Source organism: Mus musculus, chromosome 6, assembly GCF_000001635.26.
Source record: "Mus musculus strain C57BL/6J chromosome 6, GRCm38.p6 C57BL/6J".
In the NCBI taxonomy this organism is placed as follows: Eukaryota; Metazoa; Chordata; class Mammalia; order Rodentia; family Muridae; genus Mus; species Mus musculus.
In genome coordinates, this window is record NC_000072.6 from 71854148 (window position 1) to 71878761 (window position 24614).

Here is a 24614-nt window from a genome sequence, read left to right on the forward strand (position 1 = left end):
GAACTCCTGGGCTAGACAAGCCAGTGTCTTGGGATCTGCCTGATTCTCTACCCCAGCACTGTGGTTATAGATGAACTTGCTGCCATGCCCAGCTTTTACGTAGATGGTGAGGATCTAAACTCCAGTCCTTACGCTTGATCAGCCTTTTGCTCACAGAGCCATCTCCTCAGCCTGCTATTACATAGATACTCCTCTTGTACAGGAGATGTAGGCTGTCATTTACTGTTCTATGTGCTGGGTATTAGTGACTTTGGAAATAATGGGGTATAAAGAGCTTTTTGCTAAACAGGAAGTTACTTTCTTTTTTTTTTTTTTTTTTTTTAAAGTTTTTTCGAGACAGGGTTTCTCTGTGTTGCCCTGGCTGTCCTGGAACTCACTCTGTAGACCAGTCTGGCCTCGAACTCAGAAATTCGCCTGCCTCTGCCTCCCAAAGGAAGTTACTTTCAAATTCTTTAGCAGCTATTATGAATTTCCTTTCTGGCCACATCACCTGTTCTCACTGCTGCTGCATCTGGCTGTTTCCTTGGCACCTTATTGGCTCTACCCTATGCTAAGGAGCTGCTGTTATGAGAGGGAGTGGATGGGAAGGAGCCTTAGGTCTAGGGCATTCGTGGAATTGTGTGTGGTGTCTTATTCTTGGTCTTGTTATAGATAGTTGAAAATGTTAAATAAGTTAAAAAATCCTCAGTGAAATGTTTTTGCACTTTCTCATTTGTCAGTAATGTTACTATTCTTCCTCCTTCCTTCCTTCCTTCCCTCTCTCCATCACTCCATCTGTCTCTGATACATTTTGCCGTGTGTAGCTCAGACTGTCTTTGACCTGTATACACCGTAGCTCAGGATGGCCTTGACTTCACAATCCTTCAGGCTCAGTCTTCTCAGATATAAGATTACATGTGGATTCATGTTCTCTACTCAATTTCATTCTTCTGACATGAGTTCCTTGGTTTAAGTTATAAATTGGAGATGCAGAGTCTGCTGCTTTAGCTGGTCTCTTTGGGGTTGGTCTAAATTTTCTTGATTTGGTTTAGGTAAACTGAAAAAAAATTAGCATCTTTGCTTTTGCCTCTTAATTTTTCTTTAAGCCTTAGAACTATGTATGCATGTGTACTTTTTTTCTTTTTTTAAATCAAAGATTAGAGCATAGTCAATAGATGTCCAAAAAGGATAACATTGCAGGTGACAGTCTTGTTTCTATATGGTCAGTCTACTGCTGTCTGGTCTTGGATGCACACTATTAAAAAAGCCGAGCCCAAGAGCCAGGTACTACATTTTCCCTCTTCTCTCTTGCTTTCTTGATACCTTGCTCTTTAGATTAAGCTGCAGTTTGATCTCACTTTCTTGGTATTTTTTGTCATTATTGGCTTTCTTTACTTGTATGCACATGCCTACCCTTGATGTTAAAAAAAAAAAAAAAAGGACAGCCTTTAACATTTGGTGTTTATTTCTTGTGTACTTTTGTGGGGAAACTATTCATTCTAAGCCCCCTTTTGGGTTTTTTGTTATGTTGTTGTTAATTTAATTGATTTTGCTTCTTTGTTTTGGATAAAGTCTTTTTAAAAATTGCATTTATTTATTTATTCATTCATTCAGTGCACATATATTTGTATGTGTTGGGCCACTGGTGCCATGGCAAGTATATGTGGAAATCAGAGACAGCCTGTGAGCTGGTTCTTTATTTGCATCATGTGTGTTCCAGACATTGAACTCAGGTTGTTAGGGTCGAAGCAAGTGTCTTTCTTTATCTGCTGAGCCATCGGCCTTGCTTGAATAAGGATTTGCTGTATAATGTGTGGTTATCCTCCTGCCTCTGTCTCTTGAGTGCTAGGGTTACAAACAAGCATTACCACACACAGCTTTTTTTGTACATTTTTACTGGCATGTCTTGTTTCTCTTTGATTTGTCATTTCCTTGTATCTCGGATATATGAGTTGTTATGGGTTTTCCTCTTGCTGAGAAGGTGAAAAGAGGCACCTTTTTTTTCTTCTGGTGAGCCTGTGATTTTTATAAAATGAAAACACTAATGATTATGCTACATGTGTACCCTTCAGAACGGTCTAAACCTTTCTCTATTTGATTTGTTAGCCTTTCTAAGAATTTTTTCCCCTAAACAACCTTTAATTTGGAAAATTCAGACATTTATAAAAGTGGAAATAATACAGTAAACTCTGACAAGATCCATCTGTTCGTATTTTTTTTTTTCTTTTTTTGGTTTTTTGAGACAGGGTTTCTCTGTATAGCCCTGGCTGTCCTGGAACTCACTCTGTAGACCAGGCTGGCCTCGAACTCAGAAATCCACCTGCCTCTGCCTCCCGAGTGCTGGGATTACAGGCATGCACCACCACGCCTGGCTTGTTCTTATTTTCTTAAAGATGTATCGTTTGTTTCTTTTTTAGCTGTGTGAGTTCTTGCCTGCATGTGTGTATGTTTTGTGCCTGATACCTGTAGAGGCCAGAAGAGGATGTTAAACTGGGAGTAGAGTTAGATGGAGTTCTGAGCTGCCATGTGAGTGAAAGGAACCAAAACCCTTGTCTCTACACAAGCAGCAAGTGCTCTGAGCCACTTCTGTAACTAAGTTCCCATCTGTACCTCCACTCCCGTACTTTTAAGAGAATTATGCCTTCCTAAAATTGGGTCTTGTGTATAGTTTATTTTGTTTGTTGTTTTTGTGAATTAATTGTGCTGGAATACTTCTAGGAGAAGAATAGAAGTTTAAAGTCTTTTGTAAGGAGGATTTGTTTTTAACTGTTCTTTCCTTTTTCAGCTCTAGCCAAGAGTTTAGAAGATGCTCTGAACCGGACTTCGTCTGTCACTCTGCAGACTATTACAGCCCAGAATGCTGCAGTTCAGGCTGTCAAGGCACACTCCAACATACTGAAAACAGCCATGGACAATTCTGAGGTGCGCCGAGGAAGGTGACCTGTAGTAGACAGGTTGCGTCTGTGTGATAAAGGCTTTCTTACAGAGTAAAGACAGTCTATGATGATCTTCCTTTTTCCTTCTATATCTTTAAGTCTGAATCTTCTTACTGTGTGTTTCAGACTAGCCTGCATTAAGGAGGCCAGGCTGGCAAAAATCACAGTGACTTGCAGTGATCTTCTTGCATAAGCTTCCTAAGTAGGGATATCACAGGTGTGTGCTAGCTGAGAAAAACCTTCAGATACGCTTTCAGTGAACCACGGCACTGTTAACAAACAGTGTGAGAATTCAGGGGTTTGGTTTTTGAGACAGGGTCTCATGTAATTCAGGCTGATACTTAATTTATGATGTAGCTGATACATAAGACTTACTAGTAATGTCATCAATATAATTTTTTAATTTTTAAAGAATGTGTCACATTTATTTATTTTACACATATGAATACATTGTAGCTGTCTTCAGACACACCAAAAGAGGGCATTGGATCCCATTACAGATGGTTGTGAGCTACCACGTGGTTGCTGAGAGTTGAACTCAGGACCTCTGAAAGAGCAGTCAATGCTGAGCCATCTCTCTAACCCCCCATAATTTTCAAATTTTAAAGTGTTTTCATTTAATTTAAATAAACTGCTTTTATTTAATTTTATCGTTTTGCTTGAGACAGGGTCTCATATATCACAGGCTGGTAATGAACTCACTGTAGCTGAAGATGAACTTGCTTCTGTCTCTACTTGAAAAGTGCTAAGATTACTCACTGTTTACAGTCTCATCTGGCTTAGTTTAGATTTGCTTTTTCTTACTACCTCCACCTGGCTTTTTGTTACCTTTAAAAAAATTATCTATCTATCTATCTATCTATCTATCTATCTATTTATTAATTTTTATTGTTGTTTTTTTGAGAAAGGGTTTCTCTGTTTAGCTCTGCCTGTCCTAGAACTCTGTAATCAGGCCACCTTGTACTCTACCTGCTTCTGCCTTCCAAGCACTGAGATTAAAGGTGTGTACTATCATCACCTGGCCCAGCCAAACATTTCTTTCAATAAAGTTTAAATTTTAAATATTTTAGAATGATGTGAAATAGTAGTAATAAAACTCCTTCTATAGCACACACATTTTAATGTTTATGTTAGTAACTTCTGTTAAACACTTAAAAATAATAATTTTGATTTCTGAATTATTACTGGGACTCAGTAAATTTCCTTTACAATTACCTTTGAGTTTCAGTATGTGGAAACATATCTCAGTACCAAATTATTTAGACTAAAGTAGAGTAAACATGTGAACTATAACATAAAGGCTGAAGCTCAAGTGAGTTTGCCAGCTGTTACTGTGTTCCAGAATCAGGCATGATGCATTGTGTGTCGTTAATCCACCAGAGAGTTGGATATGACTTTTAAGAGCTCTTGTCTGCTCTTCTGAAGGTCCTGAGTTCAATTCCTAGCAAATATAGGTAGGTAGGTTGGTATAACCATCTATAATAGGATCTGATGCCTTCTTCTGACATGCAGGTGTACATGCAAATACAGTACTCAAATACATAAATAAGCTAAAAGTAAATATAAATAAATAAATACTGGAACCCTTAAAAAGTGGCTGGTCAGCCGGGCGTGGTGGCGCACGCCTTTAATCCCAGCACTTGGGAGGCAGAGGCAGGCGGATTTCTGAGTTCGAGGCCAGCCTGATCTACAAAGTAAGTTCCAGGACAGCCAGGGCTATACAGAGAAACCCTGTCTCGAAAAACAAAAAACAAACAAACAAACAAAAAAGTGGCTGTTCATGGTGGCAGACCTTTAATCCCAGGCAGAGGCAGGCTAAATCACTGACCAACCTGGTCTACAATGTGATTTCCAGATTAGCCAGGGCTGTTACACATAGAAACCATCTTGATAAAAACAAAATAAATAAATAATAAATAAATGAAAGAAAAACATTTACAAGTTTGAAGTTTACAGGGGAATAGTGTAGCTATCCTAGTTTAGTCAGCAAAATGGAAAAGCAGTAGCCATTCTCATTACATGGGTGTGGGAGGGCTGGAATGTCCTTGGTGTCAGGGCTGCACTGGATGAGTGGTTGTCAGAGGGACAGCAGTTGGTGGCTTTGGAGTAGAGCAGCACAGAAGAGTTTTGCCCTATAGGGAAGGTGCACAGCTTACTACTGAAGAGCCTTTACAGAGCAGTTCATGAAAAGGAGGGGTTAGGCCTGTTACTACAGAAATCTGTGCACATAGTTTTCAATTGTTTTAGACACTACGTTTAAAAAATAAAATGCATTGAACAAACCTGTTTTTATTTCAGTTTACTTTTTTGTTTGAGACAGGGTCTCCTGTAGCAAAGGATGGCCTGGAACTTGTTATGTAACCGAGGGCCTTTACTTCTGCTTCTCCTGTCTCTACACCTTGATTGTTGGATTTGCAGGCATGTGTACCATGTCTGGTTTTATGTGCTGCTGCGGATGGAACCCTAGGATTGTGTATGCTAGCAAGCACTCTACCAATTAAACAATATCCCTAACCACATTTAAAATTTTTATTTTACTTGTTCTGAGATAGTCTTACTGTGTAGCCCCCACCAGTTTGAAACTTATAATCTTCCTGTGTCAGCATACCACTGTGCCTTCCCATGGTCCATTTTTATAGTTTTTTGTTTGTTTGTTTGTTTTTTGTATTTTTGCTTTGAGGGGATAGTATCTCACTGTGTGTGCTTATCTTGCCTAGAACTCACTGTGGACAGCAGACAAACTTGTGACCCTTGTGCTTTAGGTTCCCACCCGAGTGTTCAGATCAAAGATGTGCCACCAGGCCTGGTGGATCTTTATAAATGCTGAAAACGCATTTCAGCTCCTGCTTGTCTTAGTAAAGCTGTGTGTAGACCAAGCTCTATGTAGACCTGTGATCTATAATATATAACATTTTTTGTTATTGTGTGTATGTATGATAAGTGTGCATGAGTATGGGTGTGTCCATGCCATGATGCGTGTATAGAGGTCGGAACAACTTAAGGAGTCAGTTCCTTTCTCCTTTATTGAGCCGGTATTTCTGCTTCTTGTCCGTATCTTCTCTAGGCTAGGTACCCCACCAGCTTTCTGATGGTTCTTCTGTCTCCCGTCTCTGTGTAGGAATGCTGGCATTACAGATGCATACCACTGTGCCTAGCTTATTTATATAGATTTCAGGAATAAAATTCAGGTTTTCAGGTTGTATGACAATCTCTTTTATCTGCTAAACCATCCTTCTGGTCCCCAAGTTATTTTTTATCAGAGGAGTGCTGGGAAATAGCTGTATTTCACTTAACTGTACCTGTTATGAGCTCTTTCTCTCTGGACCTCTCTGTAAGCCTGAATTGCCTTCAACCAGGCAGATACATCTTTGTCTTTTAGCTTACTCTTTATGAGCCTATTAGTTATGAAGAATTTTGTAATATAAGGCATTGCAGTACTTGGATATCATTTGAAATGTTTATGCTCATCAATATTAAACTGGGGGTATTTATTAATCTCATCACTATAACTTAGTTACTATTTTATACAATTTTAATTTTTTTTAATGTGTTATAATGTAAAGGAATTTCTTCATAGTGTTTTGGAGTTAAGGATTTAAAAATTACTTCTGAGAAGCTCATTAGATTGTCACAGATGTCTAGTGCAGTGAAAGTTATCTCTATCTTAAGAGCATTGGCTTTTAAGTTCTCCATTGGTAATTGATATGCCCTTAAAATGGAGACCTTATTAGATGTCAGTGGGGATGTTGCCTGGAAAATTGGTGCTGAAAGAGAGTCCTGAAGTCAGTTGTGTTGTCTTATCTTAGAATGCCCTATAATGAGCAGGCTGGCTAGACTTATGTATAATATTCCCCCTGAATTTAATGGCACAGAATTCTGCATTAATCTTGACCTGTTGTATGAGAGCGATTATCTTTACATAACTTAAAATTTTGTTTAGATTGCAGGTGAGAAGAAGTCGGCCCAGTGGCGAACAGTGGAGGGTGCATTGAAGGAGCGAAGAAAGGCAGTTGATGAAGCTGCCGATGCCCTGCTCAAAGCAAAGTAATTACTCATGGACTTTAACAAGTAATTAGGGCCTCTCCTGGTGACATTCTTTGGGCTGGACGTTCTCTGTACTGTCTTTTTATAAAGACATTATTTTTTTTTTCATTTATATGAGAAAAAAAAAAGCAGAGAAATCCTTCCCTCACTTCACCACAGTGTGTGCTCAGAACTGGCCCCAGGAAGGTTTAAGAGAATGAACTGTGTGAATCACAATTAAGCTAAAATAAAATGAGTAGAAATTTATATAAAGGAGCTCATATAAAATCCAGGTTTGCATTGGATTATTGCTTAGAATATGTGTCTACACAGTTATCACAGTGAAGATAATTTCCAGATTTTAGTGAGGATTCTCAGAGTAGTTATATCAGAATTCAGAATGTATATCATAACCATTTGCCAGCACTACAAAACCAGTTAATTTATTGAACTGTCTGCAACTTTGATCTTTTTTCCTACAAATTGGCAAAACCTAGTATCTTAGTTTGCTTCCTATGTCAACATACAAACTATTATCTTAGTTTGGTCATAAAGGAAAGCAGCTTAGGGAGGAAGGGGCTCAGTCACAGCCCATCATTGAGGGAAGTCAATGCAGGAACTTGGAGGCAGAACTGAAGCAGAGGCCATGGGGGAATTCTGCCTACTGTTGTTCCCCATGGCTTGTTCAGCCTGTTTTCTTAAATCAATCAATCAATCTATCTATCTATCTATCTATCTATCTATCTATCTATCTATCTATCTATCTATCTATCTATCTTCCTTCCTTCCTTCCTTCCTTCCTTCCTTCCTTCCTTCCTTCCTTCCTTTCTTTCTTTCTTTCTTTCTTTCTTTCTTTCTTTCTTTCTTTCTTTTTTTCCTTTTTCCTTTCCTGTCCTTTCCCTCTCCTTCCTTCCTTCCTTCCTTCCTTCCTTCCTTCCTTCCTTCCTTCCTTCCTTCCTTCCTTCCTTCCTTCCTTCCTCAATCAGGACAATGCTTCCCAGGCTTGACTGCAGGCCTATCAGATGAGAGAATGTTCTCAGTGGAGGTTTGTTCCTAGATAACTCTAGCTTGGGTCAAGCTGACAGAAAACACAGCTAAGTTCGGACATAGAAACCGACAGAGGTCTCTTGTTCCGAAGCCCGAATTGGCTCATGTTCCATGACCTGAGGATATTCATGTGTTACACTCACTTCAAAACTCTTTAATAAAGGTAGTTACAATTATAAGGAGCCTTTATATTTTTTTCTTTTTCTCCACAGAGAAGAGTTAGAGAAGATGAAAACTATAATTGAAGATGCAAAGAAAAGAGAGATTGCTGGAGCCACCCCTCATATAACTGCTGCAGAGGGGAGACTTCACAACATGATAGTTGATCTGGATAACGTCGTCAAAAAGGTATGTTTCTTTAGTCTTTGTAATGTTTTATAGTTTAAAGTATCTGTTAAAGCATTTTTAAGAATTCAGGAAAATGACTCTTACTATCTCTTTTAAGTTTTTATTGTAGAGTGTTCATTATAAAGTATGGGGCTGGGGAGAAGGATCAGCACTAAGAGCACTGAAGAGGCCCTGAGTTCAGTTCCCAGCAACCACATGGCAGTTCACAGCCATCTGTAATAGACTGTGATGCCTTCTTCTGTCATGCAGGCATACATGCAAATAGAACACTCATATACATAAATAAATACGTCTTAAAAGTTTCATTTTTAACTACTTTTAAAATTTGTGTCAGATGGCTGGTAGCAGCATAAGGGCACTTGCCTCTAAGTATGATGATCTGAATTGGATTTTAGGGGCTCAGTTATTGAAAGGAGAGAACTGATTCTCTCAAGATGTCCCCTGATGTCTACTCACATACTGTGCTGTATGAACACACACACACAAACACAGGTATAACACGCTTTCACAAAACAAGTTGTATTAAAAAGACAAGTTAGTTTGTATTTTCTGATCTTCAGGTTCTGTGTATTGCTTGTAACCCCCAGCTAGACTGGTTTCTTAAGAGTGTAGATGGTGTCTTTTGTTCCATTTAGCCAGAGACCCCTTGTATCTGCTTAGGTCCAGGCTGCTCAGTCAGAGGCAAAGGTGGTATCTCAGTATCATGAACTTGTGGTCCAAGCAAGAGATGACTTTAGAAAAGAGCTGGACAGTATCACTCCAGACATCACTCCTGGATGGAAAGGGATGAGTAAGTACAACTGATTGCCATTTTCTTTCTGTATTTTAGCATCTAATCAACTAATCTAAACCTGCTTCAACTCCAGTCTTTAAATCCCAGTGCTTCTATGTCCCAATCAGTGCATAGGTGTTATTTTCTCTCTGTCACACACAGCAGGTAGAATACATTATTCCTGAAGTTCTAATCATGGTGAGCAGAAGTTCCTCTAGTGCTTAATTCTATGATTCATGATTTGATTCTGATTTGCTACTCAAAAATTAAAAGTGGAGTCTGAGTGATTTTTATTTTTATTTATTTATTTATTTTGGTTTTTCGAGACAAGGTTTCTCTGTATAGCCCTGGCTGTCCTGGAACTCACTCTGTAGACCAGGCTGGCCTTCGAACTCAGAAATCCACCTGCTTCTGCCTCCCAAGTGCTAGGATTAAAGGCGTGTGCCACCACGCCTGGCTGAGTTCGAGTGATTTAAAGTGATGTCTTAACATTAACTCTGTTAAGATACGTATGTTTATATACTTATTCAAATCATTTAGTATTTAAAAATCTTTGGAATGGATTAGTGAAGGCACACTTGAGAATTCTGTTAGTGACCCCAGTTCTTCCAGTTGTTCTCAAGTTCATCACTGTTCTGTTTCAGCCTCCCAAGTACTGGGGATTACAGGCATTCACTGCTGTGCCCACACTAGCTGGAAAACCCATTCTTGTGAGATTATGAAATTGAATAAAAGTAGTGGTATGATGCCTAAGGGCAGAGAAGTTGGTTAAAAGGTGGTTATAGAGCCAGGCATGATTGTGTAGACCTTTAGTCTGAGTCCTTGGGAGGCAGCAAGCAGGAGGATCCAGCCTGGGTTGAATCTAGTCTGGTCCACATAGTGAGTTCTAAAACAGCTTAGGGTTACATACTGAAATCTTGTCTCAGAAGCGTAAAGTTAAGATGCTACAGTCACCTGAGGGTGAAGTGACAGAGCCGTCTAGTGTGTATACCCAGAACATTGATAAGAGTAGGAAGATACCAGGGGCCACTTGTTTAGCAATTGGTTTGGAGATGTGTATCCTCCTAACCCAGCATTTCAGCTCCTGTGTATTTGCTTAAGGAAACTCCCAATGTACATTAAGGCATTATTGTAGTAAGAGCACAGAATTTGAGCGTAGAGGCGTAATTTAGTGCTCAAAGAGTATCTAGCATGCAAGAGGCCCTGAGTTGGAGCCTCAGCATTAAAAAAAGGTAAAAAGAGCCTGGTCTAGTAGCACATGCCTTTAATCCTACCATTTGTGAGGCAGAAGAGGTGTGGATCTCTGTGAGCTTGAAGCCAGCTTGGTCTATATCTCAATCAAGCTCCAGGACAGCTATGTAGTAAGACCTTGACTCAAAAAAAAAAAAAAAAAAAGGGAGAAAAGTGGCAAGAGGATTAGGCTAGAGGGTCTTGCTCATTGTCGAGCACTTGGCTAGTATGTACAAGCCCTGAGTTCAGTCCCCAGCACCAACAAACAAAAAAGAAAATAAACTTTGAAATAGTCAAATGTGCCTTATGTGTATCAGTGCAAGTGACCTGGTATTGTCTCTCTCCAAAGAGAAGACTTGGTGGTATGGATACCTGCTGCCAAAACTGGTGACCTGTGTTCTATCCTCAGGACCCACATGGAGGAAGGAGAGAACAGATTCTCAAAAATTGTTCTCTGACCTCCACACAGTTGCCATGGTATACCCAATCCAAATAAATAAATATATGTAATCCTTTTTTAAAAATTATTTAAAAATACAGAATAGGTTGGTGCTATTGTGAAGTTTAAGAACCTATAAACTAAACAGTTATTTAAGGATATATCTTTATATCAAGTATAAAAGTGAGCTTGGGGTCTAGAGAGATAGTTCAGTACTTAAGAATACTTACTGTCTTTCTGAGGACCAAGGTTTGGTTCCTAGTACTCACAGAGTAGCTGTTGTGAGCAACTCCAGTTTCAGGGGATCTAGTGCCCTCTTCTGGCTCCTACAGGCTCTTGCATGCACATAGTGCTTATAAACTTGTGCAGGCACACATATATTATACATAAAAGTAAACAGTATTTTTGAAAAGTGCTGTGGACTGATAACCCAAAGCATGTCTCCTTTGTTGCTTATGTACTATAGCACATACTATTATGTTTATGTGCCCTGTTAATGATCTTTTACATTGTCTCAACTTTGTTTTTCCTTTGACATAGAAGCAGATTCTTTTAATGAAAAATTCCTTGAATTTAACCCAAGAGGTCCTTTTTTCTTTTTTAAAGATTTATTTATTATATGTAAGTACACTGTAGATGTCTTCAGACACTCCAGAAGAGGGCGCCAGATCCCGTTACGGATGGTTGTGAGCCACCATTTGGTTGCTGGGATTTGAACTCAGGACCTTCAGAAGAACAGTCGGTGCTCTTAACCGCTGAGCCATCTCTCTAGCTCCCTAAACCAAGAGGTTCTTAACAAGCTTCATACTAAAGACAGATCTGCCTGTACAGGCCTATACACCCATGTGTTTGAGGATGCTGAGGCAAGAGGATTGCAAATTTCTGGGCTACAGTGTAGATCTGTTTCAGAATTAAAAAGTAAAATTTGATTGGAGACATAGCTTATGTTCTACCTCCAGAATTGCCAGGGGGGAAAACAGAGGCAAGTCACTGAGGTTGGCAGCTGTCTACTCTCTTGTCACGGGTTCGTTGGGGTTTGTAATCATGATAAGGAATATCATTTAAACTTCAACAGTCAGAGTTTTTGATTTAATTTTACACAGGTTAAATGTAAATTTAATATTAAGTTCACTGTAGTGCTTATTTAAGAAGCTTACTGTGATACACTCCCAGCTTTCAGGAGAAAAAATAACAGAAAGGTAACAGAATCTGAAAAGACTTTGTTCCAAAATTGCCTCTAAAGAAAAATGTTAATTCTAGAAGTATTTGACAGTTGGAAGTAGCCTGCCACTGGAAACTAGTACTAGGATGGAGAAATATTCTGTAAATTAGTTCAGTTGACAGTAATCAAAGAATTGTGTCTCCTAGTAAAGTTTTTAGTTGATGTGCAGATGAGACAGTGACAGACCCCTTCTAACTAGAGCAGTCCTTGTTGTTGGTGATTCTCCTCTTGGAATATTTAACTTCCCTTAGAAATGCTGTCTCTAGCTGAGCCTGGTGGTGCACGCCTTTAATCCCAGCACTCGGGAGGCAGAGGCAGGCGGATTTCTGAGTTCGAGGCCAGCCTGGTCTACAAAGTGAGTTCCAGGATAGCCAGGGCTACACAGAGAAACCCTGTCTCGAAAAACCAAAATAAAAAAAGAAAAAGAAAAAGAACTGCTGTCTCTGACTCTGTAAATATAGGAACTAAACATTTTGCTTTCTAGAAACCTCTTTTCTTGGTCTTTCTGGATGTTGCTATTTAATGATGGCTAACCAAAGTGCGTGCTTTCCTTTTTCACACTATTCTTCTCTTTCTTTGTAGGTATTTCTGACCTAGGTGAGTAATTATGTATATTCTATGTTTAATGGCATTTTTTGGGGGGTGTTGAAATAGTGAACTCTTTCTGGTGTGTGTGCATGTGTGCATGGGTGCGCGTGTGCTACCCATCTAAACTATAGCAAGTAGAACCTGAATGTGTCATAATTCTCAATTGTCATCCATAGATAATCAAGAATAATTGTGTTAAGTGTAAGGCTTTAAATGTGAGGTATGTGTCTGTTTATATACAATAAGGTCTTTGTTTTACTTGTTATTTCAAAGAGCTTCAAACATTAAAAAGCAAAAAAAAAAAAAAAATACAAATAACTCCCATGGATATTTTACCCAACTTTATCAGTTATCAAAACAATGCCCAGTTTTGTCTCATCTGTTCATAGCTTTCATGTCAAAGCAGACTCCAAATATATCTTTTTCCTTTTAAATATTTTGAGTGTTTTTTTAGAAAGACAATCGGAATACTATTATTATGCTTAAGGTTTCATAATTCTCTAATGCTGTTAAATATACAGTGCTTAAGACTTTTTACTTATAGTATTTTTAATTACGGTTTTAATTCAAACCAGGATTCAGAGATGTCCCACACATTGAAATTACTCAATGAGTCTCAGTGTTTGCTTGCTTATATATTTTGCTTTTCACTTGTTTTTTGATGAATTGATCATTTATCATACAGAATTGCCCATATTTGTATTTTATGGCAGGAACCTTCCTTCATTTTTTTAAAAAGATTTATTTATTTATTTATTTATTTAGTTAATGTAAGTACACTGTAGCTGTTTTCAGGCACACCAGAAGAGGGCATCCGATCTCATTACAGATGGATCTCATTACAGAGCCACCATGTGGTTGCTGGGATTTGAACTCAGGACCTTCAGAAGAAAAGTCAGTGCTTGTAATTGCTGAGCCACCTCTCCAGCCCCCTTCCTTCATTCTTAATCTCTAGTAAATGTTGGAATACTGTGGAGTGTGAAATTACTTCCCCTTCTAAAACAAACAAACCAACAAATCGCAATGAGTGAGTGTATGTGTGCATAACTGAGTGTTTGGGCATGAGTATTAAAAAGGAGCATGAGTGATCCCATTGGGTATCATTGATCACAGATTACTATTCTAGGTAGTGTGCATTCAAGGAAAGGAACAAACAGATGGAGAGATAGCTCAGTGGTTAAGAGCTATCCAGAGGACAGCTGGCTCATTTCTCAGCACTCACTCGGAGGCTTACAACCATCTGTAACTCCAGTTTCAAGGGATCTGGTGCCTCTTCTCTGGCCATTTACAACAGTAGACACACATATGATGCACAGACAGATATACAGGCAAAACACCCATATACAGAAAATAAAAATACTTGTGTGTGTCTGTATGTGTGTGTGTGTGTGTGTGCTTGTTTTGGGGGGGAGGGGTAGGGAGTGTGTCTGTCAGTGTACTTGTGGCTCACAGGAGAATTTGTGGGAGTTGGTTTCCTTCTGAATATTTGTTAGGGCTAATCATAGTTCTACATAAAATGGCATATAGTAGTGATTGTGTCTACAAGCTGTCTTTTTAGAAGTAAAGTTAGTAAATTAGAAAGCCAGGACATGATGAGTTCAGATTACACTGATTTGGAGTTCTTAGAAAGAGCAGTGTATGCTGCCTCACACTTATTATTATTATTATTATTATTATTATCATTTTATTATAGACTCACCCATTATTTTGCTTAGAATTGATAGTGCTTTAGTTGCTGGATAGTAGTTTTTAATTGCTACTTTGACTGGAGGATTTGAATTTTGTGTTAGCTTCTTTCTGCAGTATATTTTCAGTGACAGCACTAACACTTTGATGTTACCTGTTTAGCTGGCAAACTCTCTACTGATGACCTGAACTCACTCATTGCTCATGCCCATCGTCGCATTGATCAGCTCAACAGAGAGCTAGCACAACAGAAAGCCACAGAGAAGCAGCACATTGAGCTAGCCTTGGAAAAGCACAAGCTAGAAGAAAAGCGGACCTTTGACTCTGCAGTGGCAAAAGCATTGGAGCACCACAGAAGTGAAATTCAGGCTGAGCAGGACAGAAAGGTAGTGGAGGAAGAGAATGACCTGACATTTGAAGTTAACCTTGTTTGTTCTGTCACTGCCTGCTAGTGGTAAATATAATTTGTGCCAAGCTATCATTAGAGTGGTGTTTTAGGGTTTTTTTTTTTTCTTTTTTAAAGATTTATTTATTTATTTATTATGTCAGTGTTCTGCCTGCATGTATGCCTGAGACCAGAAGAGGGCACCAGATCTCATTATAGAAGGTCATAAACTACCAATTGGTTGCTGGGTATTGAACTCAGGACCTCTGGCAATTGAAGGTGTGATTATTCAAAGGAAAAGAGATACCTCTGTTCACCATTTGTTTGTTTGTTTGTCTATTGGCGTGGCTATGTTTTTGGTTTTGATAATTTTGTAATTATATTTATATACAGAAAACTTAGTGTGCATTTAACCAAATTTAGTGGTGAGTTCTTTAGCCTTTTGCCTTTTCCAGCTTGGCAAAGCGAGCCTCAGACTTAGGACCCAGGACGTTGCCTCCCCAGTGGCGATGGATCTCATCATATCTGTCATTAAAATTGGTCCTAATAGCTTCCACCAGCTTAGCCAGAGCACCCTTGTCTTCCGAGTTAACCTGTGTAAAGGCAACAGTGGTGCATGTCTTCCTGTGGACCAGGCACCCCAGCCTGGCCTTTCCCTTGATGATGCAGTAGGGCGCCCCCATCTTTCGACACAGGGCAGGCAGGAAAACCACCAGCTCATTGGGGTCTACGTCATGGGCAATCACCACCAGCTGAGCCTTCTTATTCTCCACCAAGGTGGTGACTGGGTTGACTCCTGCTCTTGAGGACAGGTGGTCTCTTAGTCGGGACATCCCCTTTTGCCAGCAGCTTTCTTCTCAGCACAGGCCTTTGCTTCTTCTCTTGCTTTGTCTCTGACCTCTACTTGTGGGCAAGCTTAAGCAGCTGAGTAGCTGTCTGCCTGTCCAGGGCCTGGGTGAACTGGTTAATGGCAGGAGGTACTTTGGACCGCTTATAGAGGATGGCTCTTTGCTGCTGCAGCCTGATGAAGTGGGGCCATTTGATGAAGTGTGTTAGATCTCTTTGGGGCTGGATGTCCTGCCCAATGCCGAAGTTCTTGGGCCTTTCCTCAAACAAAGGATTGACCCCCTTTTTGGCCTCCTGTTTCTTGCCAGTAAGAGCTGAGGCCACCTTCTTCCCCTTGGTCTTCTTTCCTTTGGGCATCTTGCTTGGCTGATGGAGAGAGCTTTTGGTGGCTATTTTTTTTATCAGAGACTCTTACATTCAGTCTGCATCCACAGTTAATTCCTGTTTTTTTTTTTTTCTTTTCTTTTTTTTGCCTATCTTAATCCAATAGTTTCTCAGGTTCTTGCTGTGTAACCAGGCTGGCTTAGAACTCCCAGCAGTCTCCTCGACTTTTGTTTATTTAAAAATGGCACCTTGTTACTTAGCTGTGACTGATAGGAACAAACGGTTATAGTGCTACCTTATCCTGAGTTCTGGGTTTTCAGTATAAGAGCATTAGTCCAGATTCTTAAACAACGCCCAAAGACTCTTAATGTTATACTTGCCTTCTGTAAGTTTGTCGTTTATTTATTTATTGAATCTTGTTTAGCTTTTGTTTTTGTTTTTCTTCTCTGTGCAGTGTCTTTTTGTATTTTTCACTGGGATGTTTGTGCTGTGTGCTTCCAACCTGGCTCTTCTCCTTAAACCTTAGTTCTACACTTGGACATCACTGTCTCAGCAACACCCCTCTTTCAGTTTTAAGCAGCATGTATGGGTCAGTTTCTGCTATATTGCTGTTTTCAGTGAAAGTGGGAGTTAGGTATTTAGGGTGGGCATCCTGCTCACATTCACTCTTGGAAACAAGTGTTCCTGCTTCAAGGATCTGTGTGTGCATTGTCTGAGCAGTCATGTATCCAAGAAGATAGTAGGTTCTGTCCAGCACGGGGCTGGTCTTAAATGGACTCATTGTTCTAAATCTGAGAAAAGATGAGTTTGTGTTCAAGGTAGTTTATGTTGATGTCTAGTATACCCGTGGTTAATTGCTGAGTGAAGCAGGACGGAGCATTTCCTAACTTGTTTTGACTGGCCCATGTTAAACTTAAACTCATGTGAAAATAAGCTGCTGGTTTCAAAGAAATGTGTTCAAGTGTACCTTTTGGGTACTAATTTTCACATTGATTTCTCTTAAGTTGGCACTGTCACCATGCAAAAAGGTGGGAACATGAACATGAGCAGTTATGGTTAAACAGGGTTTGCACCCAGCTTAGAACTAGCTAGGTTTCTTTGCTCTACATTTTGGAATAAGTTACTTCCTGTGTTATGTGTGATTCAGCAAATAATGGTGTTTGTTTCTGTGTTGGGGGCCACATGGCAGCATGATGGAAGGAAGCACAAGTTTGGAGGCCAGAGAGACCCATGTTTGAAGTAGGATTTCTGTGTAGCTATGTGACCTTGTTTCAGTTGCTTTTGGGTGTTTGGCTTTGTGGCTCTTGGAAAGCATGAGATAATCGTATAGACATGCCTGGCACATCAGTGGAGTTGAGCTGCTGCTACTGTTAGCTTCCTGACTAGTCTCTCCCGTTCCCTAAACGTGCATATGGACGTTTGAGAGCTGCCCATTGCTGCGCTTGGTTTCACAGGTAGAAGAAGTCAGAGATGCCATGGAGAATGAAATGCGGACCCAACTTCGACGGCAGGCAGCTGCCCACACTGATCATTTACGAGATGTCCTCAAGGTGCAGGAACAGGAACTGAAGTATGAATTTGAACAGGTGAGGACCTGTGCTCGGGCTTCCGCTCCTTCCTCCCCGGGGCCTCACACATGTTGCCTGTCCTGTACAGCTGCACCACATCCTTCCTTAGCCTTTCTCCTTCCTGTGCACTCTGAAGATAAGAATAAAGTGGTACCTAGCTTGGGTGAAATAGGCTTTTTGTTAGTTATAAATTACAGAACCAGTTCGTTTTACATCAGCCATGCTGTGTTCATGGTCAGGTATGTAGATCTGAAAATATGTGTGGGTTGCAATACAAAAATGTCTCATTTTTAAAAGATTTTTTATTTTCTCTATATAAATGCTTACTGCATATATGGGTGTATACTCTGTGCTTACCTAGTGCCTACAGAGGCTAGAAGAGGCAGATCCCCTAGAACTGGAGTCACTTTGTGAGTGCTCTAGGAAATGCTCTTACCTACTGAGCCACCTTTAGCCACCCCAAATTTCTTTTTAAAGATTGCAGTCTAAATGCTTAATTAAAAGCTTTTCTATGTTGTATCAGAAAATTCAGAAACTTATGGAACATGAGTCAGAGCCAGGCATGGTGATACACGCCTTTAATTTCAGTATTTGAGAGGCAGAGACAGATGGATCTCTGAGTTTACGGTCATCCCAGTCTATAGCGTAAGTTCCAAGACAGCCAGGCCTATACAGTGAAGCTCTGACTTGAAAAACCAATATGAGTTGATAAAAGTTTGAAACCTTATATACAACATTGCAGCTGTTTTGGTTTAACATTTATTTTACGTATATGAGTATTTTGCTTCCATGTATGGCAGTGAATTACATTAGTGCTTGGTGCTGGAGGAGGGCAGAAAAGGGCATTGGATCCCCTGGAGCGGGAGTTAGGATGATTTTAAGCTGCATCAAGACTGCTGGGAATTGAACCTGGGTCTGGGTCCTCTGCAAGAACAAGTGTTCTTCACCACAGAGCCATCTCTCCAGCCCCTTACAAGCAGCTCTTCTGAAGTTTTTATTTGTTTTAGATTGGTTCTTCCTGTGTAGTCCTGGCTGGCCTGGAACTTGCTGTAGACCAGACTGGCTTGGAACTCTCTTGCCTCTGCCTCCTGAGTGCTAGAATTAAAGGCGTGTCACCACACCTGGTTATAATTTGAGATATTAAAGGTTCCTTTTTTACTTCAAAGTTAGTAGTTTCTGGAAGACTAGCATGTAGTTAGGTGGCAAGCATGGTGGTAACATTAGATTTCTGTACACTGTCTGTTTTATTTCAGGGCCTGTCTGAGAAACTGTCTGAGCAAGAATTAGAGTTTCGTCGTCGCAGTCAAGAACAAATGGACAGCTTTACTCTGGACATAAATACTGCCTATGCCAGGTTGAGAGGGATTGAGCAGGCTGTTCAGAGTGAGCTCCCTTTCATACGCTATGGTCTGACCCTGTACAGTTTCTCAGGATACTTTCTTGTTAATAATGGGGGCATAGAGCCACTCCACTTTATGATGATACTCCATTCTTGAAGAGTTGGTCCCAGACTGGACAAGTTTAAGTATAGAGTTTTGAGAAGAAAATGGAAAAAAGAGGATCCAAAAAATTAAATTGTAATAACTTATAAATGACATAAGATCACCGTTTTCAAGGCATTTTCTCTCATGTATTGAAAGGTTATCTGGAGGTGTAGTGTACTGTTGTGATGGGAGTTACGGTGAGACCTGTGTATGCCACATTGAAAAGTGACCACACATTTCACAACAAGCACATTAATAAAATAAGGGGTTTCTTTTTTGTTTTTGTTTTTTTTTATATTGTCTTATGACAATAAAAGTAAGCACAATACTTATTGAACATCAAAGTCTATTTTAGTTCATTACATTTTTTTTGTTAAAATGCTTTCAAATAATTTTACCTTTTACATAATATGAGTATGTTGCCTGCATGTATATAAGTACACCACATGTCAGCCCAAGGAGGCCAGAAGAGGGTGTTGGATCCCCTGAGATTAGAGTCACAGACAGTTGTGAGCCACCATGTGGGTACTAGGGACTGAACCTGGATCCTTTGGAGGAGCAACCAGTGCTCTTAATCTCTGAGTCCTCTCTCTAACTCCTAGTTCATTGAGTTTTATTTGAAATCTTTGTGGTTTGGTTTTTTTCCTTGACACATTTCTGATGGCCTTAAAATTCTTGGCCCACAGCTGGGCAGTGGTATTGCATGCCTTCAATCCCAGAACTCAGGAGGCAGAAGCAGGCAGATCTCTTTTGAATTTGAGATCAACCTGATCTACAGAGTGAGCCAGGACTGTGAAGAACAACCATATCATTTGAGTGCCCCACCTCCAAACACTAAATATAAAAAATTGCCTGAATTAGACAGTGCCATGTGTAGTGCCAGATGCCTTTAATCCTAGCTCAGGAGGCAGAGATAGGCAGAGCCTGGTCTACATAGCCAGGGCTACATTACATAGTGAGACCCTTTTGCCAAACAAGATAGAAAACTGGCAAATGTGAATGGCGTTTGCATACTCTGGATTTCACAGGAAGGGAAGGGTACTTGGCTGTGGTGTGGACTTGCAGTCTCCCAGTTTTTAGTGTTAGTAGAATCAGGTCCTCATCAAACAGTGTCATCTCTTGTTAATTTGTGAAAAGACTGACTCTGGCCAAGTTAACAAGACCTGTTGGATGCAGTGTATTGAAGGTGCATCTGGTGTATGTGTTCGAGGAAGATAGAAAGTATCTTTCTTTGCTTTATATCATTTTATTATTATTATTTATTTAATTAATTAATTTATTTTTTATTGTAGGTCATGCAGTTGCTGAAGAAGAAGCCAGAAAAGCCCACCAGCTCTGGCTTTCAGTGGAGGCATTAAAGTACAGCATGAAGACCTCATCTGCAGAAATGCCTACCATCCCATTGGGGAGTGCAGTTGAGGCCATCAGAGTCAACTGTTCTGATAATGAATTTACCCAGGCTTTAACTGCAGCCATTCCTCCAGAGTCCCTGACCCGGGGGGTATACAGTGAAGAGACCCTAAGAGCCCGTTTCTATGCTGTTCAAAAACTAGCCCGAAGGGTAGCGATGATTGACGAAACCAGAAATAGCCTGTACCAATACTTCCTTTCCTACTTACAGTCCCTACTCCTGTTCCCGCCTAAGCAACTGAAGCCCCCGGCGGAGCTCTACCCTGAAGATATAAATACATTTAAATTGCTCTCATATGCCTCCTATTGTATTGAGCATGGTGACCTGGAGCTGGCAGCAAAGTTTGTCAATCAGCTCAAAGGGGAGTCCAGAAGAGTGGCACAGGACTGGCTGAAGGAGGCCCGAATGACCCTAGAAACTAAGCAGATAGTGGAGATCCTGACTGCATACGCCAGCGCCGTAGGAATAGGAACCACTCAAGTGCAGCAAGAGTAAGGCCTAGGAAGAGTTGTGTAATGTCATATTTCATATCAAAGAAAATCAGCATTGGTATCTGCAGGGTTTGCAACAAGGGTCCCAGAATTGTCCAGAAGTGAGCAGGTTCCAAGTCCTGTGTGAGATGTTAACACCTGTTGCATTTACCGTCCTTACACTGCTATCATGCCAATGAACTCCAGGAGGCTTTATTTGCAACTTGTGTAACACTTCCTGTTTTTTAGGTTTTACTGATCAGGCTTGTGAGCCACTCAAAATAATGTTTGTGATCCCTACTATTGATTCTGCCCTTGGAGCAAACTGAATAAAGCAACACAATGAAAACTGAGTACTCTATCCCTTTTCAAAGCTGCCATTTCCAGTTTGTTGTGTGAGCAGGAAGCTTCCTTGAGAAGCAGCATCAGTGGTAGGAACTTGTGGCCACAGTTTGGGTCTGTGAGCTGGGTAACCTGAATGAAGTCCAGGACCTGCTGCTTTGGGTGAATGGGTCCCCTCCTGACAGTCACAATCAGGAGTGATGCAGAAGCCAAATAAATGCCAGTGTGTTTATAGTTGGGAATCTAGCACTCAGCGATTGAGAGGCACAGGAAACAGTCTGCCTCCCACAGGAAAAGTTGTTTGTTGTGCTGGGGTCCAGCACACATGCATCTCTACCTCAGTTCTCGAGCCACCACTCTCATTCCTGCTGTGGTGCTGCTTCCCAGTACCTGAAGCTCATGAGCCTGGAATCTGAAGAAAGGGATTGAAAATGTTTTTTCCGGTTTCAGCCAGACTGCCTGTGAATCCCAGTTTGTCATAGTTGCCATAATGCAGACATAGTAACAAATTCTTACACTCTGAAGACTACCATCACTACAACATCTTGCCAGTTTTTACATTTGTTGTTGTTGTTGAGGACTTTGCAGTTGAGCAACATAACCAGAAAGCACGAAAGCAGTTTTCTGCATTGTATTTCTATAATTGCATAGCCGCAGCCTCTCAATATGGGTATGTTGCCCATCTCGTTGCACAGTTCTGACCTTGTCCTTTGGTTTGCTATACACTGTTCACCCTGGGCTATTGTTCACACTCTATCTCCATTTGGAGCACCTGCATGTGGATTGCCCTGTTTCTGAGGATAGAGGCAGTGGGCTACCTGGCGTGAGGCTATAAAGATTTTACTCGAAGGCAATGGAGTACTACCTAATAACTACTCCATCTCTAAGGATAGGATAAAATCTCAGAAGTACATTAATTTCTAATACTTAAAACGTGTTTGCCGAGCTGGGCCATTGTGGTTCATGCTTACTTACAATCAAGTCAGGCCAGACTGGGCTACACAGATACTGTGTCAACAACCCCTACCGGGGTGGGGGAGGACATAAACGATGTAATTCTTCAAGCTCACCAAAACAATGGATCGTTTTAGTTCTGAATCAAAGTAATGTAGACTTGAGAATTTTTTTTTTCTGTATGTGTGTGCATGTCCTCCAGTTGGTTTTTGGGAGTCTTTACTGGTCTGAAACTCAAGTAGACTAGGTTGGATGGCCAGTGTTGCAAGCACATGCTATTGAGTGGGTTCCAGGGATGTGGTCCAGGTTCTGATGCTGCACTGCACAGCCTGAGCTGTCTTCCTAGCCTCTGGCTTTCACAGAGTACCTTTATTATATTGAAAAAGAAGGAAACTCCTGCTTAGCCCTGTCTTTGTCTTGCTCATGGCTTGTTCAGATGTTCTCAGTAATTGCTAAAGTGAAAAAGGAGTTTTGAGTTCTTACTCCATTTCAAGGAAATGGAAGCTGCAAGGCTCACACTGTAGAGTTTAAAGTGCCCCGCTGTCAGGATGGACATAATCGGCTTCATGAAAGCATCTCCTTTAAACTGCAAATAAAAGCATGCTAATGCCACTTGGAATTGATGGACAGGAAGCTGAGCTGGGCCATTGTGGGCCTCACCTTGGTTCACTCACCTCACACCTCATCCTGATTGCTGGGGGAGCATTCAAACTGGGTGTAGTGGGGATGACTGACCCTAGCTATGGAGCTGGCAATAGGAAAATCAGAAATCCTTTGGACTAGACCTTATTTTCCCCCCAGGGGGGCAGGGGAGGGGAAAAGCCAGCAGATGAAAACCAATGAGCTATGCCATGCTCCTAAACAGAATGCAGGCTTTTGCCTCAATGATTTTTTTTTTTTCAAGAAGGGGTTCTCTCTGTAGCCCTGGAACTCTGCTTCAACGATTTTTTTTGAGTTCCCAAATCAGTAATTAACCTGCAGTAGAATCTTTAGAAATCTTTTAACACAGTACACTGAGTTAACTTACATCCTTTGTTCTCTCAACAGGTTCTGGATAAAAGCAGTCTTCAAATCCCAAATGAGTAATCCTACCAGTTTCAAAGTAACTCGCTTGAACTCAGTACAGAAGAACAGGTCATCTCCATTAATATAAAAGGCAAATAAAAAGGCTTGACTGGTAGGAAGCCTATCTTCATGTGGTTCAGTGGTCCAGGCTTCTTGCAGTTTGAGGCATATAGGAGGCAGGGAGAAGGTGAAGTTTAAACAGTTCTGGATGGTTACAAAGTAATATCTAGTAGAGGGGACATAACTATGAGAGTGCATCCCATTGATACAAGGTTGAGCTCCTTAGAAGTAAATAACCTTTACTCTTTCTGAATCCTTGGAAAAGTCCAGGTCAGGGTCAGGTGTGTAGTACTCTTTAATATGTTTTACTGAGTCTGGCAGGTTTTAACCATGTCCTTCACATGACAATATACCCTTTTCTCTGGTAAAACTACCTTTAAAGACAACCATTCTATAAAGTCAGCACACAGAGCGAGCGATATCTCCATTATCCTGATCAATGTTTCTAGCAGTAATGCTGCTTTCACTATCTTGGTACACAGAGCAATCTGTGATCAGTTTTAGGCAATAGGTTTGGATCTTTTTTTTTTTTTTTTTAAAGATTTATTTATTTATTATATGTAAGTACACTGTAGCTGTCTTCAGACACTCCAGAAGAGGGCGTCAGATCTTGTTACAGATGGTTGTGAGCCACCATGTGGTTGCTGGGATTTGAACTCTGGACCTTCGGAAGAGCAGTCAGGTGCTCTTACCCACTGAGCCATCTCACCAGCCCAGGTTTGGATCTTAATCTGCTTTATTAAGAGATTCTGGTACTCTAAACCCCTAAAGAGGTTTCAATCCCTGGGGTTTGAAGAAAAACACTTTCCAAAACAAATAACAAAAAGGAAAGGGAAGTTATACAAGACCACAAAACCACAGATAGAACAATCTTGAATATATTTCCTCTTGACCTCATGCTGAGTATAGGGGTTTTATAGCAACTATGGTTAAAAGAAAAAAAATTTTTTTTTGTTTGAGACAGGGTTCCTTTGTGTCTCAGTCAGTCATGGAAAACTGTAGCCTAGGTTGGCCTTGAACTCAGAGATATGCCTGCTCCTACCTCTGCTGGAATTAAAAGTATGCACCACTGTCACCTGGCTCCACACAAGATTTTTAGACCAGTGGGGTCTTGGTAGCGTAGGTGGCATGTAGTCCATACTAAGGGACTAGAGAGATGACTTAGCAGTTCTGAGTGCTTGCTGCTCTGGCTACTACAGGTTCCCAGCTTACCTACAACTGCAGCTCCAATGGATCAAGTGCCCTCTTGTGGCTTCTGTGGTTTGCAGTCCTTTCTCCCATGGTTTCTCTGGTCTTGTTACAGGTTGGCCAGCTAGAGCCTGTCCCAATGTGCTTTGCACTGCCGGGGAATTAAACATGATCTCATGCATACTAGGTGTGTTGTATCAATTAGTTCCATCACTAGAGCCCCCAGTCTTATAAAGGCTGCTGCTTT

At 40.6% G+C, this 24614-nt stretch overlaps 1 protein-coding gene and 1 pseudogene across 15 annotated transcripts in view; one reads left to right on the plus strand and one right to left on the minus strand.

Moving 5' to 3' along the window:
* Immt (inner membrane protein, mitochondrial) overlaps window positions 1-21119 on the plus strand; it is a 44176-nt gene extending 23057 nt beyond the window's left edge. For 7 of the 15 annotated variants that reach the window (XM_017321828.2, NM_029673.3, NM_001362137.1 and 4 more), the window contains 9 exons: window positions 2765-2901; window positions 6856-6959; window positions 8198-8333; window positions 8994-9123; window positions 12579-12593; window positions 14433-14656; window positions 17280-17411; window positions 18647-18776; window positions 20170-21119. In XM_017321828.2, the coding sequence (XP_017177317.1) occupies window positions 2765-2901; window positions 6856-6959; window positions 8198-8333; window positions 8994-9123; window positions 12579-12593; window positions 14433-14656; window positions 17280-17411; window positions 18647-18776; window positions 20170-20783 (1622 nt within the window). In that variant the 3' untranslated portion in view covers window positions 20784-21119. The remainder of the gene's footprint in view (window positions 1-2764; window positions 2902-6855; window positions 6960-8197; window positions 8334-8993; window positions 9124-12578; window positions 12594-14432; window positions 14657-17279; window positions 17412-18646; window positions 18777-20169) is intronic. The other 8 variants (XM_017321823.2, XM_030255663.1, XM_030255664.1 and 5 more) reach the window with 2 other exon arrangements.
* On the minus strand, window positions 15023-15877 carry Gm17825 (predicted gene, 17825; annotated as a pseudogene).
* Window positions 21120-24614: the final 3495 nt, after the last annotated feature.